We start from the raw sequence: 17368 nt of genomic DNA, 5'->3' as shown, positions 1-17368 counted from the left end.
TCCTACCGGTGAAGCTTCCCCTGTCAGGTGAAAAGAAGTGACTGGCTACACTGCCCATGTCTCGGAGGAAGCATGGAGCCAGTTTCAGCTCTCCCCAGATCGGCAGAGGGTGGAGCAGCAACCAGGATAAATAAATAAAAAATGAGCACTAATGGGGGATAAAAAAAATTTGGAAAAAAGTAAGATTTTTTTTTACTGTTTAATATTATATTTGTGATAGTGGTGTTCTGTTCAAATAAAGTGACAAGATTGTCTCTTTCTTTGGATCAATGTTTGGTGTCATTGAGGGTTAACTGTGACTAAGATACCACTTGGGAAGGTTTATCAAGTTGAAATATCATCTAAAGGTACAGACCTTTTCAAAATACAAAACTAGAATTTGTCAACTTGGATGGTACCAATTAGTGAAAATTCTGGCCCGGGCCCATCAAAATCCCACAATCAGCCTTCATAGTGGGATAATATGGGAAGATTATACATTTCCTCAATTGTTACAGTCCTGTGAGTATTTCAGGTTTTGTTATTTGTGTCAGTGATGTTCCTACATGTCATAATGCTCAAATAAAGACTATAGTTTAGGCGGAAATGGTGGTTAAACGAATGTTGTTGACACTTTGAAGAGCCCATGTGACCTCTATGTTTATTAGACAAACTCACAACTGTGCTTAAATGAACCTATGAGTCTACCCTTTAAAATTAGACCAACCATGCCTTCATAAAACATGAGTAAAGGTCCTGAAAATGAGCCTAAAGTAGGATATGCACCAGTGCCTAGATACCAATTTATTGTAGGGGGTGGTTAACTTCATGTGCTGATAACTGTGACAAAGCTACCACTTAGCAAAGGTTATCATACCCAAATATCATCTATGGACATGTACCTTTTCAAAAGATGTGACTAGATTTTGCCACCTTGAGTGATACCAATGAGTGAAATTTGGGGCTTTGGCCCATGGACTAGTAGGACTGTATACTGTAAGTACATTGTACTTCAGCCTACTCCTTTTCGGACTTTTGCCGCTGGCATTGTATTATGATCAACTATTCTGTTTTCTTCCTTTGGTATTTCGTGCTATTGTATAAACATTATTTGTATTATTTATTATTATTTGTCCGAAATAAAGCTTTCATTCATTCATTCATTCATTCATTGTTGTGGCATGTACTGTACTGTATATCCACAGGAGAAGCCGTGTTTGAATGGCGGCCGGTGTCAAGTCACCTGGAATGCCTTCCTGTGTAACTGTTCCATGAGCTTCTCAGGCCGGCGCTGTGAGACCCGTCTGTGGTGCGTGGACGGGCCCTGTTCTGATGCAGCCCGCTGTGTGGAGCTATCAGACGGTTATGAGTGTGAGTGCACCTTTCATCTGTGTTGTCACATCATCGTGCCAAGTCAGCTCAAGTTGATTCATATTGCAGAGGGCTTCATAACGACCATATTATGAAACCATGCATGAAAACCACCCGTGTTCAACTACGCTATATATCTTTACAAGTTACAGTTACGGCTGAAAATGACAACAGAAATAAACAATAAAACAAGTTTGCCGATATTTCCGCAATTCAAATCAATTGCCAGCTGTCAAGGAAGTGACTTTTGTACTATGATTCGGTCTATATGCCATAAAGCAATAGACTATCCCTTTGTGCAGTAAAGCACTTCAGCTGTATCCTGTATCCACCCCACAGCACACAATGTAAAATGCAGCATCAACTTTAAAGTCTGGTAGTGATGGCCTTGCTCGTTTGTAATGTTACTGTCTCAAAATAAATATGCTAATATGAATATGATATCATATCATATGCAGTAAGCCAGAAAGCAGAACCAAAGAGGACAAATGTCTCAAATGTCCTGACTTCAAACTGTCAATAATAACTTGACAGGTGAAATATGTTGGACATTTTATTATAGAACACATGACAGATGATGATGATGATGATGATGATGATGATGATGATGCTGCAAGATGTATGCACAAGCAAATATCCTGTCACGCAAGTTTAGCATGTGCTCAGATGGATTGAAGGTGGCTCTTAGAGCATACTGCACTGCACACCGCTCTATACTGCCCACTTGTGGTCAGAATACAGGAGAGTGAGCATGCGGAGAATTCAGATGGCATATAATGATGCCATGAGAATATTGCTCAGGAAACCTAAACGGAGTTCTGCAGCTGAGACGTTTGTGGCAGCAGGTTGATTGGTTGATAAAAGTTAAATGATGAACTTAGCACCTTGACTTGACTTGACCTGACTTGACTTTACCATTATGTAACTCACACACAATGCACTCTGTTCCATATGGTTGACCTGATCATCTCCTCCCCCAGGCCTAACTGAAGCCACCTTCCATGACAACGCTCTCCAGTATGTTGCCAACAGTTCCCTGGTGAGCCCCGTCACTAACGTCACTATGGATGTACGAACACGGGACGAGGACGCCATCTTATTTCGGGCCGGCAACCGAGGCGAGGTCTTCTGCCTGGGACTACTCAACTCCACCCTGCTGGTCAAAGTCCAAAGTGGGGAGAGTCCGGAGCTGTTAGCCTTCACCAGCGACATGCTCGTGGCTGATGGGGCATGGCACCACATCCAGCTGGCCATGGCCGACCCCACGCAGCCTGTGTCCCGCTGGCGCCTCACTGTGGACGGGCAGAGGGCGGGCGGCAGCCTGGACGTTGGCGGCAATCTCAACTTCCTCAATGACACCAAGGTGTGGCTGGCTGAGAACTTCACCGGATGTTTAGGGGAGGTGAGGGTAGGTGGAGTCTATCTGCCGCTCATAAACCTACCGGACCCGCCCCAGACGACCCGCTTCTCCAGGCGGGGTGGGCACGAGCCCATGGTAGGATGCCACGGAACCGCGGTTTGTGATTCCCAGCCCTGCCAAAACCAGGGTGAGTGTCAGGACCAGTTTGATGCCTTCAACTGTAGCTGCAGTCCAGGCTTTGAAGGGGACGTGTGCCAGTCAGAGATCAACGAGTGTTTGCCAGAGCCCTGTGTCTACGGGACATGTAGTGACCTGCTGGCAGACTACCAGTGCCACTGCCAGCCTGGATACTCAGGCAAAGACTGTGAGGACGAGGTGGACGACTGTCTGCAGTTCAGCTGTGTGAATGAAGGAACCTGCCTGGAAGGAAGCCGCACTTGTTCATGTCCACAAGGCTACAGCGGCGCGCGCTGCCAGTGAGTACGACAACACATCAGCAAGCTGCTGCTTTCTGTCTCCATTTACATTTTGGCCTTTGATGTATTTAGTGATCTAAATAGTCTTAGAGTGAGTGTGTAGCTTCAGTGTCTTACTGCACATCTGACCTCATCTTTTCATACTTTTTCACCTGTACACTGTACATCGTAATAGAACATGTCTGTGTGCATCCTATAGGTGGCGCTCCCCTCCAGTGGCGTGCAATGTGAGCACACAGTGTCTCAATGGAGGGGATTGCATTGTCCCTCCCCTGCAGTGGCCCCGCAAGATGCCCCCCGTCTGGGGGGGCAACTGCACCTGCAAGCCGGGATACACTGGTGCCAGGTGAGAGCAGTGCTATGCACAGTGCACTCTGGTGCTATGCACAGTGCACTCCATGTTCTTCAGGTGAGAGCAGTGCTATGCACAGTGCACTCCATGTTCTTCACACTGCTGCTCCAGGGACAGTGTGGTGAGACATGGCAGGTGAAGAGGGTCAAAATTCAGTTTTCCCTTTCTCATACTCAAAGGGTCCACTTACTCCAAACTTTCCTGTTTTATTCCTAACTATATTCTGAAGGTTTTTACTGGGGGAGTTTGTTCATATCATTCATAGCCTGATTTATATAGCCTAACATTTTATTCATAAAAACAGAAACAGTTTTTGATTGATTGATTTTTTTAATGACTGTTGACAGTATTTTCTGATTTATGGAGATCTCCAAAATTCCCTTTGTGTAAAAACCTTTGGCTCTAATATGTCAACAGAATGAAACAAGAATTTTGAACCTGGCTTTATCCAATGTTCAGATTTCTCTTCTGGAAATCCGTGCAAATTAGTGCATACCGTATGTAGATAATGACTCATTTGCATATTTAAACAGATAATTTCAGAAAGAAAAATGTATTGACTTATTGTAAGTAGTCATCTGGGTCAGTTTCATGGTGATATCTAGTTAAAACTTTTACCCTATTCATAGTGTCTCACCAACACCTGATGCAACATTTGCGTTGTTCTCCCTTTAAGACCTGATGCAGTGTCTGCATCGTTAACCCTTTCAGCCAAGATACTGTATACACTATCCCTTTCAAATGTGCCTTCGTTTTACAATGCTCTTCTCGAGGGCACCTTAGGTTTGAATGGTTGAAAGCAAGTCCACGTGCAGAGGTTACGAGCGCTGACGTGTGTGAGTTGCTGCATGGTCTGTCAGTCAGCGTTGCCTTAAAGTCCCGCTGATGTGTTCCAGATGTGAGAGGGAAATAGATGAGTGTGAGTCCAGCCCTTGCCTCCACGGCGCCACCTGTCTGGACAGACTCAACCACGTCCAGTGTCTGTGTGTGCCCGGCTTCAGCGGTGCACTGTGTGAAAGCAATGTAAGTGCAATATAGTAATATAACGAATTACATTTAATACAATAAAGTAAAGTAATATTAATACTTTTTTAAGGAGTAATAATCTAACATAATTCCACTTCCTGAGTAACTTGCCCAACACTGTCCCTGCTCCTCTCTCTCCTCCTTGTAGAAGCAGCCTCATAAGGAGCGTGTCCCCTGGCTGGCGGTGGCCATCCCGCTGAGCACCCTGTGCATGCTGCTGGCCATCCTGGCCGTGTTCTTCCTCATCCTGACGGCCCGGAAGAAGCGCCAGTCGGAGGGCACCTACAGCCCCAGCTGCCAGGAGGTGGCGGGGGCCAGGCTGGAGATGGGCAACGTGCTCAAAGTGCCCCCCGAGGAGAGGCTGATCTGAGGCCTGCATGCGTGTGGCCTGGGGCTTATTGGAGGCTGGCTTCTAAAGGGCGGAGAGGGACGTGTGCTGTTACTGCAGTGCTGCGCTGCTGGGGGCCCACTGCCCAACACGACAGATTATGGAGGAGAAATCAATGGCTGACCTTCGGCTCGGGAAGACGACTGACGTTCAGCCTCAGTGATGGACAGGTGTTTTGTGCAGCAGCAGCAGCGGCTGGGAGAAACTGTCTTCTCTCTGGATTACTCGGGCATTCCTGCTGGGGAGAGTGTTCTCTGACCCTGGTGGTCCTGCTGGGGAGAGTGTTCTCTGACCCTGGTGGTCCTGCTGGGGATCGTGTTCTCTGACCCTGGTGGTCCCCTCGAGGATAATCTCAAGCCTTTTTGGTTCCAGGAAGTGAATTCCCCTTCATTTCTTCATTGACGTTTCAGAAAATGCTTATATGAAGAGATTTAAGCCTGGAAGCAGCTAGCAGACAACCAGCTAGCAGACAAACAGCTAGCAGACAACCAGCTAGCAGATGAATCGTGACCATAAATCATTTGATTCAGAGCAAAAACAAAAAGGAAAAGGCACAAGACTGTGTACATATATTATTTTACGAGTGAAGGAAGACACTCCACTGCGGCCCGTTCATTGGACAAATCAGACTAGTGGATGATTCAGCGACAGAGTGCTTCAGCCAAAGGGAGAGCATCTGAGCGGAAGTGGGCGGGACCAGCGGGGACCAGCTGATCGGACGAGGAAACACTTTGTGGGGTTGAACGTTTCTGACGGAACGGGACATCATGGCTGCTCTGCGGTAAATGTAACGTAAACGATGATAGAGTTCAGTGTTAGCTAACTCACTAGACGAAGTTCGCGGGGGCGGTAAACATTTCCATGGTAGCAGTGAACTCTACCCTACTTCTCCATGACATCGCAAAATAAAACAAATTTTTCTTAAAACAAGGTACTTCAACTACTGTATGTGGGTAGGGTTAGGTACTTCAACTACTGTATGTGGGTAGGGTCGAGCACCATAGTCTAAAAACAATACTACTGTATGTGGGTAGGGTGGGTTGGAGCACGATAGTCTAAACACAATACCGACGCCCAGACGCTATGGAAGTACGGACATCACTGCACCCTTCGAATCTGACTATGTTTAGAATGCTATTATCCTGCACTGTGTAGCTCAATAGATTATCCTGCACTGTGTAGCTCAATAGATTATCCTGCACTGTGTAGCTCAATAGATTATCCTGCACTGTGTAGCTCAATAGGCAAACCACTATACCCATTCTTTGTCACTGCATGTGTCATATGCTGTGAGTGTTTTGTCCATGTCTTTGTGTTATGTAAAAATTGTGATGTGCTCCCAAAGTTGAAGTCACTGTAATTTTTATTTTTATTTTTTTTAGCAATATCTTACATGAGAATAGTAACTAATATAAGAAATTCTGTGTCATTCCTATGGTCCAGGACTGTTCAATCAGTATGTGTTGACGACAACACCAGAAACCAGAGAGCTAGTTTTTCCAAGTCTTAAAATAATAATAATAATAATAATAATAATAATAATGATAATAATAATAATAATAATAATAATAATAATAATAATAATTCAAGTGTTTTGTCAGCTCTAAATCAGAGAACATAGCCACATCCCCAGGAAACACCCAGTCACACATTACCATATTCCCCACGCCATTTTGTTCCTGTTCCCGAGTTTGAGTCTCCTCTGCTTTCTATGGAAAAAGTTGATCATGATAACAACAATTGATTGAACTGTCCTCGACCAAACGAGTGTTGTTCCCCTTTAATCTCTCATGTCACTGTAGACTGTACTCACTTTGTACTCTAGGACGTCCCACCATTCACTTGCCTTTCACTCTGTACTCACCAGTGCTGCTGTAACAAAACAGTAAAAAAAAGTCATTACAGTATTATACAAATATAGCAGTATTATACGTACCTGGCAAAATACAGGACTTATACAGGACTTGTTGCTACTTCCTGCTTATACCTCCCAACTCTGGTGTATGCACCACACACATGCACTTACTGTACTTCCACGACCGCAAGAGGTTGCGTTCACAAAACATCGGCCATTTTAATAACCTTGAAAATCGACCAATGGTGTCATTTTCCTTGTGAGGACAGCTTGGTATTATACCTGGCAGAGAACAACAGATCATACATATAGGCATGATACATATTTCAGCTATGTACAGAATGGTAGTGATTTTACACTGGAGCTGTTTTTACTCAAGCTGTACTGTGTACAGCACACGCATAGGTCGGCACAACATGAAGTGTTCTACTCAAAACATTACATGTTTGTATCCATTTTAGTAAAAATCATAATTCAATGTGTCCAGTCAGTACTGTATGTGTTTCAAGTCACTTACTGTCCTTCAAAAATCTTGTGGTTTATTTTGATTTTGTTTTGTCAATAATTTTCAAATGTAAATCAACCATACTGTTTCAAAAGGTGAATATCTCATTTTAGAATGAAACTTATTTTGTACTGTAGAACACTGGTCTATACAAGGAGTACTCTATGATTGCTCTATAAAAGGAGATGTACAGTATGTACTTTCAATCCCACTGGATAGCGACACTGTAATTGTGTGATAGCGGAGAAACGACGCCATGCCAAATGCTTCTGTTAGCATTAAAGTCACTCGGTATGAAACTTATGTGTCTGATGTGCTGAAGGAAAGAATAAGTCAATAAAAAGGAGATCCGTGTTCTTTGTTGAAAGTGTTGCATTTCTATTGCTGTATTTCACCTTTCAAACAGGAATCATGCAGAGAAGGGATAGATACATACTGAACATCAGATAGATACATACATACCTACTGAACATCAGATAGATACATACATACCTACTGAACATCAGATAGATACATACATACCTACTGAACATCAGATAGATACATACTACTGAACATCAGATAGATACATTCATACCTACTGAACATCAGATAGATACATACATACCTACTGAACATCAGGTAGGTAGATACATTCATACCTACTGAACATCAGATAGATACATACTGAACATCAGATAGATACATTCATATCTACTGAAAATCAGATAGATACATTCATACCAACTGAACATCAGATACTGTAGAATCTACAGTATCTGATGTTCAGTTGGTATGAATGTATCTAGCTGATGTTCAGTAGGTATGTATATATCTGATGTTCGGTATATATGAATGTATCTATCTGATGTTCAGTAGGTATGAATGTATCTACAGTGTAGATACATGCATACCTACTGAACATCAGATAGATACATTCATACCTACTGAATATGAATATCAGCTACAACTCTCCCCAGATCGGCAGAGGAGGTGGAGCAACGACGGGGACAGCAGGGGGGGTGTCCCCGTCACATAAATGTGTCTATCAGCAGCTTTAATCCCCCCAAAAGATGCCAACATCTGCCTCCAATACCCCATCCACATGTTCTTCTTCATCTCCTGTTCCCACTGTGCACCCCCATCCCCCGAGCCCCTCTGCCTCCCAGGTCTCTTTGAAGATCTGATGGTGAATTCCTTTGTGTCTTTGAGTGACTCCCACCCTGCGTGGGTGGGTGGGTGCTGGCTCGGTCAGCGCCCATCCTCCTAATGAAGGGAGGGGAAGCAGCCAGGACACACGGCCTCCTCCCTCAGCCCACAGGGTGGGGGCAGAGCCGCCAGGAATGCTGGGAAGCAACCCTGCCTGAGATGTTCCTGGTATTCCAAGCAGGTGAAAAACAACGCTTAGAATTATTTGCAAGTATCATCGGATATATACTTATTTATATGATATACTTGAAAAAGGTCTTGTACTGAAATGTTGTATTAAAATTTCCATTTTTGGGCAAGTGAAGACAGTGTGCGGGTGTCCATTATTTTTCAAAGTGAATCTACTCCACCTGAGTACACCTGCCCACCTGAGTCCACCTGCCACAAGACTTCTCAGGTGTGCAAGATACTTTAGTGAATATATACATATTTAAAATAAGACACTTTACACCACTTATAGTAGTTAATGTAAAATGTGTAAATGTTCAAATGCCTGTGCCCTTGTTTGTTTTAGCTTGTGCATACCTTTCTCTGTGTCTGATTACTGAGAGCAACGCAAGCCAAAGTCAAATTCCTAGCCTACAGTATGTGCTTCCTATGTGTTTCCTCCTTTTTCTCCCTCCTTTTGTACCTGAAGCCTCTGGCTCTTCTCCTGCTCACCATCCTACTAACGCTGTCATATGGGAACTGAAATTACAATTCTATTTCACAATTTCAATTGATTTATGTCAGTTCTCATCTTTCACCTTTTTCCCCTCACATTTTTACAATGACTGTATGTTCTTTTTTTACCCTTTATTCTGTCCTTAATCTTGTGGCACCATGTTGCACTCAGGATCCGTTCCTTCCTCTCCAACCCATCACAGTTCATCTCCCTCCACAACCTTCTTCTGTCACATCCACTGTCACACGACTCACACAGGTTCTGTACTCGGCCGTCTCCTCTTCATCTTCTCTCGGTCACATATCCTCTGCCACTTCAACATGGACTTCCACTGTTATGCCGATGACACTCAGATCTTCCTCTGCACCAAATCCCACAACCCACCTCTCACATCAACTCCTGCCTGTCTGCAATAAAAGTCTGGATACAACACAATTTTATCAAACTCAACGTTGACAAAACAGAACTCCTTCTCATCGGCTCCAAGTCCACCCTCAGAAAAATCAACAAGTCCACACTCATCATTGATGGCACCACTGTTTCCTCCCATCCTCCCAGGCTCCTCCCCACCTTGACGTGATCCTTGACCCCGCCCTTTCCCTCGAGCCCCACTTCCGCCACTTCCTGTCAAATCCTCGTTCCACCTCCAAGATCTGGTCCTCTCTCACACGCCCGTCTGATGAAACACTCATTCACGCCTTCATCTCCTCCCGTCTCGACTAGTTTAACTCACTCCTCCAGGGCATCAACGCCAGCCTCATCAACAGACTCAACTGGTCCAGAACGCAGTCACACGACTTCTCACCCACACCAAATCCTTGCACCACATCACCCCAGTTTCAAAAGAACTTCACTGGCTTCCTGTCTCCTATCGGATCACTACAAACTCCTGGTCATCACTGACAAAGCCTTTCACCAACTGCCCCCCGCCCCCCATATCTCACCGACCTCCTACCAACCCTCCCTCAGCTCAGATCCACCTCAGCCGACCTTCTCTCCACCCCCAAGTCCAACATCCACAACTTCTGGAACATAACCTTCTCTATGGCAGCTCCCAGGCTCTGGAACTCGCTTCACCAAGACATCAGAGACTCAGAGTCCCTCACAGTTTCAATCCCACCACAAGACTCATCTTAGCCCCGCCCCCATCCATCCTTCTGTGTCTATCATGTTTGTCCACAGTTTGTCTCTCTATTGTCTCACTAACGCCACCCCTTAGTGTTAAGCGACTTTGAGTTCTAGAAAAGCACTATATAAATGCCATGTATTATCATTATTATTAGGTTATTTTTTGCTCCTTTTATGACGTTTGATTGCTAAAGCACATTGTAACTCTATAACCTATAAAATGCTACCAACAGCCCCGAAACCCATGTCCTCAGTGTTCAGACATATGACATGTATTGGTAAATGTCTGCTTTAAAATCTTGCTATATATATAAATAAATAGCCTATATAACAAAATTTCATTATTATAGCATCATCTCCTCCTCCACCACGGCCCTTGTAGGGGTGCACCCCCCCAACCCCGCCCTCCCCCACCCCTCTCCCTCCACCTCTCCCCAGAGTGACAGGCCCTGACAGACGAAGCCTGTTCCCAGGTTAGTATGGTGTCGGCGGGGAGCGAAGCCTCCCGGCGGTGTCAGCCATCATGGTGCCAAGCTCCGGGTCTAATGAGGAAGGCGGCCGCCTCGCTCGGCTCCGCGCTCCCTCCTCGGTGTCAGGAATCGGCCGACAAATCAGCGGCGCGTCACGGAGCACCCACCACAAATGATATGTTGACAAATGCAGATATTTCACTTTTAATTGACACTAAGAGACGGAGATGATCCGGCTGCCAGGGCTTCTGAGGAGACAAGGCCGAGACGAGATGGGAAGCGAAGATATGGAGAGAGGGGGGAGAGAGGGGGGGGGGGTAAAAGAATGTTTGAGAGAAGAAGATGTTGGAATAGGCCTTGGAAGATGTTTAATATTTGCGCAGGGTGTCATCTTCTCCGTGTGTGTTATGGCTGAGGGGGGAGAGGAGATTAGAGCTGTGTGTCTCTGAGACTTGTCACCGCTGACAGCCACAGATATGGCGCGGTGTCGTCTCGCAGGCTAAACCCTGACAACATTGCCTATTCATTTAGCCAGGTGGGCTTTCTCTGTCAAGTCCCCCATCTCAACTCTGCCTGACAAAGGCTGGATTAGGGAACACTTGATATTCTACAATGTTTTTGCTCTTATTGTCTGCTAGCAAATTCAGTTTTTTGGGGGGCTACAAAGGCGCTACCTCAATAAGTAAGTCCCACCACTTCCCTTTAGAGATTCTACCATGGTAGGCTACCTATACCCAGGTCAACTTTGATAAGCTACAACAGTGGACCAGGTGCTATAGGATATCACAGTGTTAATAACATCACATAGTTGCTATGCTAACTGCTATGCTAATATGCCAGGAACAAATGTATGGTATTGTAATGGGGTTTTTTTCAGGGGTCTCCGACCCCACATAACCCTCTGACCTCTCCCAGACCCTAACCCTAACCTCTCCCCAGACCCTAAAGGCGCTGACAAGGTTCTGCGCAGCCTCAACTTGGAGCCTTGTCGCCACTCAAGACTGTGCATACTCAAACGTAACTCGGCGCGTTGGCTGCGGTACACGTCCAAAACGTTATCGTGTCGTTTACCAAGGACTTGCAATCATGTCGGTGGGGGGACATTTTATTGTCCCTCCATTTCAAAACTCATTCCGGTGAGCCTGCAGAAGGCTTTGCTAGATGAGGGACAAGCGCATTAAATGAGGAAATGGCATTTCCTCATTCCTCACAACAAGGAGTTGACGCCGCGGAGTCACCTTTTCGAGGAGCTGCACGGCCCCTCCGCCGAGCTGCGCCGATAAGACGCCCAGCTGCGCTTAACCCTAAACCTAACCTCTCCCCAGACCCTAACCCTAAAGGTAACCTCTCCCACACCATTGAAAAAAAAGGTTACTATTTGACAATTTTGGAGCCGAAATTGTAACATAGCAACATGTTTGGAGACTGTGTTGGGTAGAGGAGTGGTAGCTCTTTCTCTCCTGCCCTCCCTCAGACTGTGTTGGGTAGAGGAGTGGTATCTCTTTCTCTCATGCCCTCCCTCAGACTGTGTTGGGTAGAGGAGTGGTAGCTCTTTCTCTCCTGCCCTCCCTCAGACTGTGTTGGGTAGAGGAGTGGTATCTCTTTCTCTCATGCCCTCCCTCAGACTGTGTTGGGTAGAGGAGTGGTAGCTCTTTCTCTCCTGCCCTCCCTCAGACTGTGTTGGGTAGAGGAGTGGTAGCTCTTTCTCTCCTGCCCTCCCTCAGACTGTGTTGGGTAGAGGAGTGGTATCTCTTTCTCTCATGCCCTCCCTCAGACTGTGTTGGGTAGAGGAGTGGTAGCTCTTTCTCTCCTGCCCTCCCTCAGACTGTGTTGGGTAGAGGAGTGGTATCTCTTTCTCTCATGCCCTCCCTCAGACTGTGTTGGGTAGAGGAGTGGTAGCTCTTTCTCTCCTGCCCTCCCTCAGACTGTGTTGGGTAGAGGAGTGGTAGCTCTTTCTCTCCTGCCCTCCCTCAGACTGTGTTGGGTAGAGGAGTGGTATCTCTTTCTCTCCTGCCCTCCCTCAGACTGTGTTGGGTAGAGGAGTGGTAGCTCTTTCTCTCCTGCCCTCCCTCAGACTGTGTTGGGTAGAGGAGTGGTAGCTCTTTCTCTCCTGCCCTCCCTCAGACTGTGTTGGGTAGAGGAGTGGTAGCTCTTTCTCTCCTGCCCTCCCTCAGACTGTGTTGGGTAGAGGAGTGGTAGCTCTTTCTCTCCTGCCCTCCCTCAGACTGTGTTGGGTAGAGGAGTGGTAGCTCTTTCTCTCCTGCCCTCCCTCAGACTGTGTTGGGTAGAGGAGTGGTAGCTCTTTCTCTCCTGCCCTCCCTCAGACTGTGTTGGGTAGAGGAGTGGTATCTCTTTCTCTCCTGCCCTCCCTCAGACTGTGTTGGGTAGAGGAGTGGTAGCTCTTTCTCTCCTGCCCTCCCTCAGACTGTGTTGGGTAGAGGAGTGGTAGCTCTTTCTCTCCTGCCCTCCCTCAGACTGTGTTGGGTAGAGGAGTGGTAGCTCTTTCTCTCCTGCCCTCCCTCAGACTGTGTTGGGTAGAGGAGTGGTAGCTCTTTCTCTCCTGCCCTCCCTCAGACTGTGTTGGGTAGAGGAGTGGTAGCTCTTTCTCTCCTGCCCTCCCTCAGACTGTGTTGGGTAGAGGAGTGGTAGCTCTTTCTCTCCTGCCCTCCCTCAGACTGTGTTGGGTAGAGGAGTGGTAGCTCTTTCTCTCCTGCCCTCCCTCAGACTGTGTTGGGTAGAGGAGTGGTAGCTCTTTCTCTCCTGCCCTCCCTCAGACTGTGTTGGGTAGAGGAGTGGTAGCTCTTTCTCTCCTGCCCTCCCTCAGACTGTGTTGGGTAGAGGAGTGGTAGCTCTTTCTCTCCTGCCCTCCCTCAGACTGTGTTGGGTAGAGGAGTGGTAGCTCTTTCTCTCCTGCCCTCCCTCAGACTGTGTTGGGTAGAGGAGTGGTAGCTCTTTCTCTCCTGCCCTCCCTCAGACTGTGTTGGGTAGAGGAGTGGTAGCTCTTTCTCTCCTGCCCTCCCTCAGACTGTGTTGGGTAGAGGAGTGGTAGCTCTTTCTCTCCTGCCCTCCCTCAGACTGTGTTGGGTAGAGGAGTGGTAGCTCTTTCTCTCCTGCCCTCCCTCAGACTGTGTTGGGTAGAGGAGTGGTAGCTCTTTCTCTCCTGCCCTCCCTCAGACTGTGTTGGGTAGAGGAGTGTGGTAGCTCTTTCTCTCCTGCCCTCCCTCACTGCCACTGAGCTCCTCCACCATGCATCCTCCACTGTAAAACAATGTATGCCGTAACCATTAATTTACTGTAATTATATTCACAGAACTACATTCACAGCAGTGGTTTCTTTATTGTAAAATGTTTTTACAGTACCATTTTCTTTACTGTGTTTCTTTTCACAGTGTTATTTGATTACTGTATATGTGTTTACAGTAGTGTTTTACTGTGTTTCTTTTCACAGTGTCAATGTATCTACTGTACATTTGTTCACAGTAATGTTTCATTACTGTAAATTCTGATCCAATAATTTTCAAAATATTAACTATACATACTTATACATTGCATGAATCAAGTATATACCTATTGAAGTATAAGTAACAATGTGCGGACATTGAGATTTTGCCACACCACTGTTTTAAGTGATTCGTTGTTGATGCCTCCCCTAAAGCAGGACGAGCTGAGGCGATGGTACCGATTTCTGATTCTGCAGTTGATGGGCGAGTGTAAGCATGGGCGGCCCAGGAGCCACTGTAGATGGGATGCAGCAAGCGTGCACGTGTCAGGGAGTTTCCTGTGTGGCAGCAGGTGTGCAGGTGTGCAGGCGTCAGGGAGTTTCCTGGGTGGCAGCAGGTGTGCAGGCATCAGGGAGTTTCCTGGGTGGCAGCAGGTGTGCAGGCATCAGGGAGTTTCCTGGGTGGCAGCAGGTGTGCACGGCTGCAGATGCCAGGGAGTTTCCTGCAGGGTGACAGGACAAAGAGAAGGCAAAGAGAAGGCTGCCTGGACAAAGAGAAAGCTGCCTGGACAAAGAGAAGGCTGCCTAGTCAAAGAGAAAGCTGCATGGACAAAGAGAAGGCTGCCTAGTCAAAGAGAAAGCTGCATGGACAAAGAGAAGGCTGCCTGGACAAAGAGAAAGCTGCCTAGTCAAAGAGAAGGCTGCCTGGACAAAGAGAAAGCTGCCTGGTCAAAGAGAAGGCTGCCTAGTCAAAGAGAAAGCTGCATGGACAAAGAGAAGGCTGCCTGGACAAAGAGAAGGCTGCCTGGACAAAGAGAAGGCTGCCTGGACAAAGAGAAGGCTGCCTGGACAAAGAGAAAGCTGCCTGGACAAAGAGAAGGCTGCCTGGTCAAAGAGAAAGCTGCCTGGACAAAGAGATGGCTGCCTGGTCAAAGAGAAAGCTGCCTGGTCAAAGAGAAGGCTGCCTGGACAAAGAGAAGGCTGCCTGGACAAAGCGAAAGCTGCATAGACAAAGAGAAGGCTGCCTGGACAAAGGATGTTTTATGGAATGAGATGTTACAGTTGCCACTTGAAGCTGCTCGAGTAGATCTGCTGCAGCTTCGTCATGTCGTGAGGATCTAGACTGAGAAAGGCTGAGGGGCAGCAGGTCCATCAGACGTGAAGAGACAAGCTTTTTACATAATATGTTTTCAAAACTTCAATATGGCACAAATATGATGAGAGCGTATTTGTTTTGTGTGTCTCATCAGACACCAAGGGGAAATCAAAGAGGGCTCACATGATGAAACTGCTCTTTTTCTTATTTGTTACAGCATCATCAGAAATGACTGAAGTGGCCGTATCATAACTGATGCAGCACAAGCTCACAATATGCTTCATTGCCAAGAAAAGTTGCACAGCCAGCACAAAGTATATGAACCTGAAGCTGCTGATATTAACTAGTCAATAGTGCTGAGTGTAACATGAACTTATATTAACTGTTGTTTCACATTTATGAGCTGGGAATTCCCCTGTCATGTTTGCTCAAGCTTGGTCCAAGATGTATTTATTGGCTGTGGGGAGAAAGGGGGGCAGTGGAGGAAAGGAGGGGGACAGTGGGGGAAAGGAGGGGGACAGTGGGGCAGCACGGTGGCTCAGTGGTGTCTCACAGCAAGAAGGTCCCGGGTTTGAACCCCGGTCCATCCCAGGTCAAAGGACATACAAACTCCAGTCCGAGTTTGCATGTTCTCCCCCGTGTGTTCGTGTGGGTTTCCTCCAGGTGTTCCGGTTTCCTCCCACCATCAAAGACATGTATATGTTAGGGTGAATAGCCTACTCCTGTCGATGCCCCTGGTCACTGGCAAAAATAACTGGAGTTGGTGCCCGTGTAACAGTGTGCATAAATAACAGATTTTATAGTTCAATTCATGTTTAATTTGGGACCAGCAACCATCATTTCTATTTATTTGTATGTTCTAATGAAAGTGCTTACCAGAAATCCTACGTTGTGTTTTGCTATATACACGCAATGCATTGTGGGTCACTCACAGAGAATGGCTTCCATCTGTGGGTGAGTTTGGTCTCCCGGTCTCTCAACTTTAAATGACTATATAAATGTGGTCTGTACCATCATCATGTGTAGAAGTGGTCAGAATCAACAATTGATATTATCCTGTACTTCCAATGCAACTCGTTTTCAGTTCATCTGCTACATTTATGTTTACAGACTGAAAGTAGTCATGTAGCTGGGCTAGCGTTAGCGGCTAATTAGCATTAGCTCTGAGAGCCGTTCCTGATAGTGTTTAACTTGCCTTTTACAGTAGCTGGAGCAGAGAGACCCACCCACTGTGCCATGCTGATTGTGGATGCTTTGTGTCCCACCTTTTCAGGTATGTTTATGTTAAAATGTGTTAAAATATTCCTTTTGTGAAGGCTGGTCAGACATGCACGTTGCGTGCCTGCTATTTTTAGTAACCACCAGCAGGTGGCAGTGAGGCTAAAAATATATTATCCTTTGTAAAAAAAAAAAAAAACTATAAAAACGGAGCATTTAGATTTAGGACACAGGGACCTGTATGTTGTCATGATTACATGTCTATGTTATAAGAAAGTATTGTATCTCATTGTATTTCATTTAAATGTAATTTCTAATGTTAAAAGCTGCTTATAGCTCATTCCAAGTCTAATGATTTTACAAACAGAAGTCAAAACAGTTTTGGTTACAAGTAATATATAATATGTATTGCACTATGATATTGACACCATTACATGATAGAAAGATCTGTACAGTTAAAAAATATGTATTTAATTTTATTTCATTCATTTTGTTATTTTCTTTTATATACAGTAAAATGAATGTACCACTATACGATCACTGAAAGTAAAAGTAGCTCACAGAGAATGGCTTCCTTCTGTGGAAGCTGGAGCAGACAGACCAACCCACTATGCCATGCTGATTGTGGTTACTTTGTGTCCCACCTTTTCAGAGAATAAACCACAAATGCTCCATCCTTCCACCTCCTGTGAAAGACTTCAGCAGAGGCACCATAGGTCATAGGTCACACCACACCCGGTAGGGTCAGAGGATCTCTGCAATACGGACAAAAACGGAATCATGGAATTTGGTAATACAAATGGAATCAAATGTAAAACATGGAATATTGTAGAATTTTCCACAATTTGGCTGA

At 45.9% G+C, this 17368-nt stretch overlaps 1 protein-coding gene across 1 annotated transcript in view; it reads left to right on the top strand.

The window, feature by feature from the left end:
- LOC310784507 (protein crumbs homolog 2-like) overlaps window positions 1–4934 on the top strand; it is a gene marked incomplete at both ends in the record, with an annotated part of 36656 nt that extends 31722 nt beyond the window's left edge. The window contains 5 exons of the mRNA XM_083645491.1: window positions 1185–1350; window positions 2331–3186; window positions 3386–3532; window positions 4435–4561; window positions 4713–4934. Of these exons, the coding sequence (XP_083501617.1) occupies window positions 1185–1350; window positions 2331–3186; window positions 3386–3532; window positions 4435–4561; window positions 4713–4934 (1518 nt within the window). The remainder of the gene's footprint in view (window positions 1–1184; window positions 1351–2330; window positions 3187–3385; window positions 3533–4434; window positions 4562–4712) is intronic.
- Window positions 4935–17368: the final 12434 nt, after the last annotated feature.

This window comes from Poromitra crassiceps, assembly GCF_964638095.1.
Source record: "Poromitra crassiceps genome assembly, chromosome: 10".
In the NCBI taxonomy this organism is placed as follows: Eukaryota; Metazoa; Chordata; class Actinopteri; order Beryciformes; family Melamphaidae; genus Poromitra; species Poromitra crassiceps.
The sequence above is the reverse complement of the archived record's forward strand: the minus strand, read 5'-3'. Positions and strand labels throughout refer to the sequence as shown.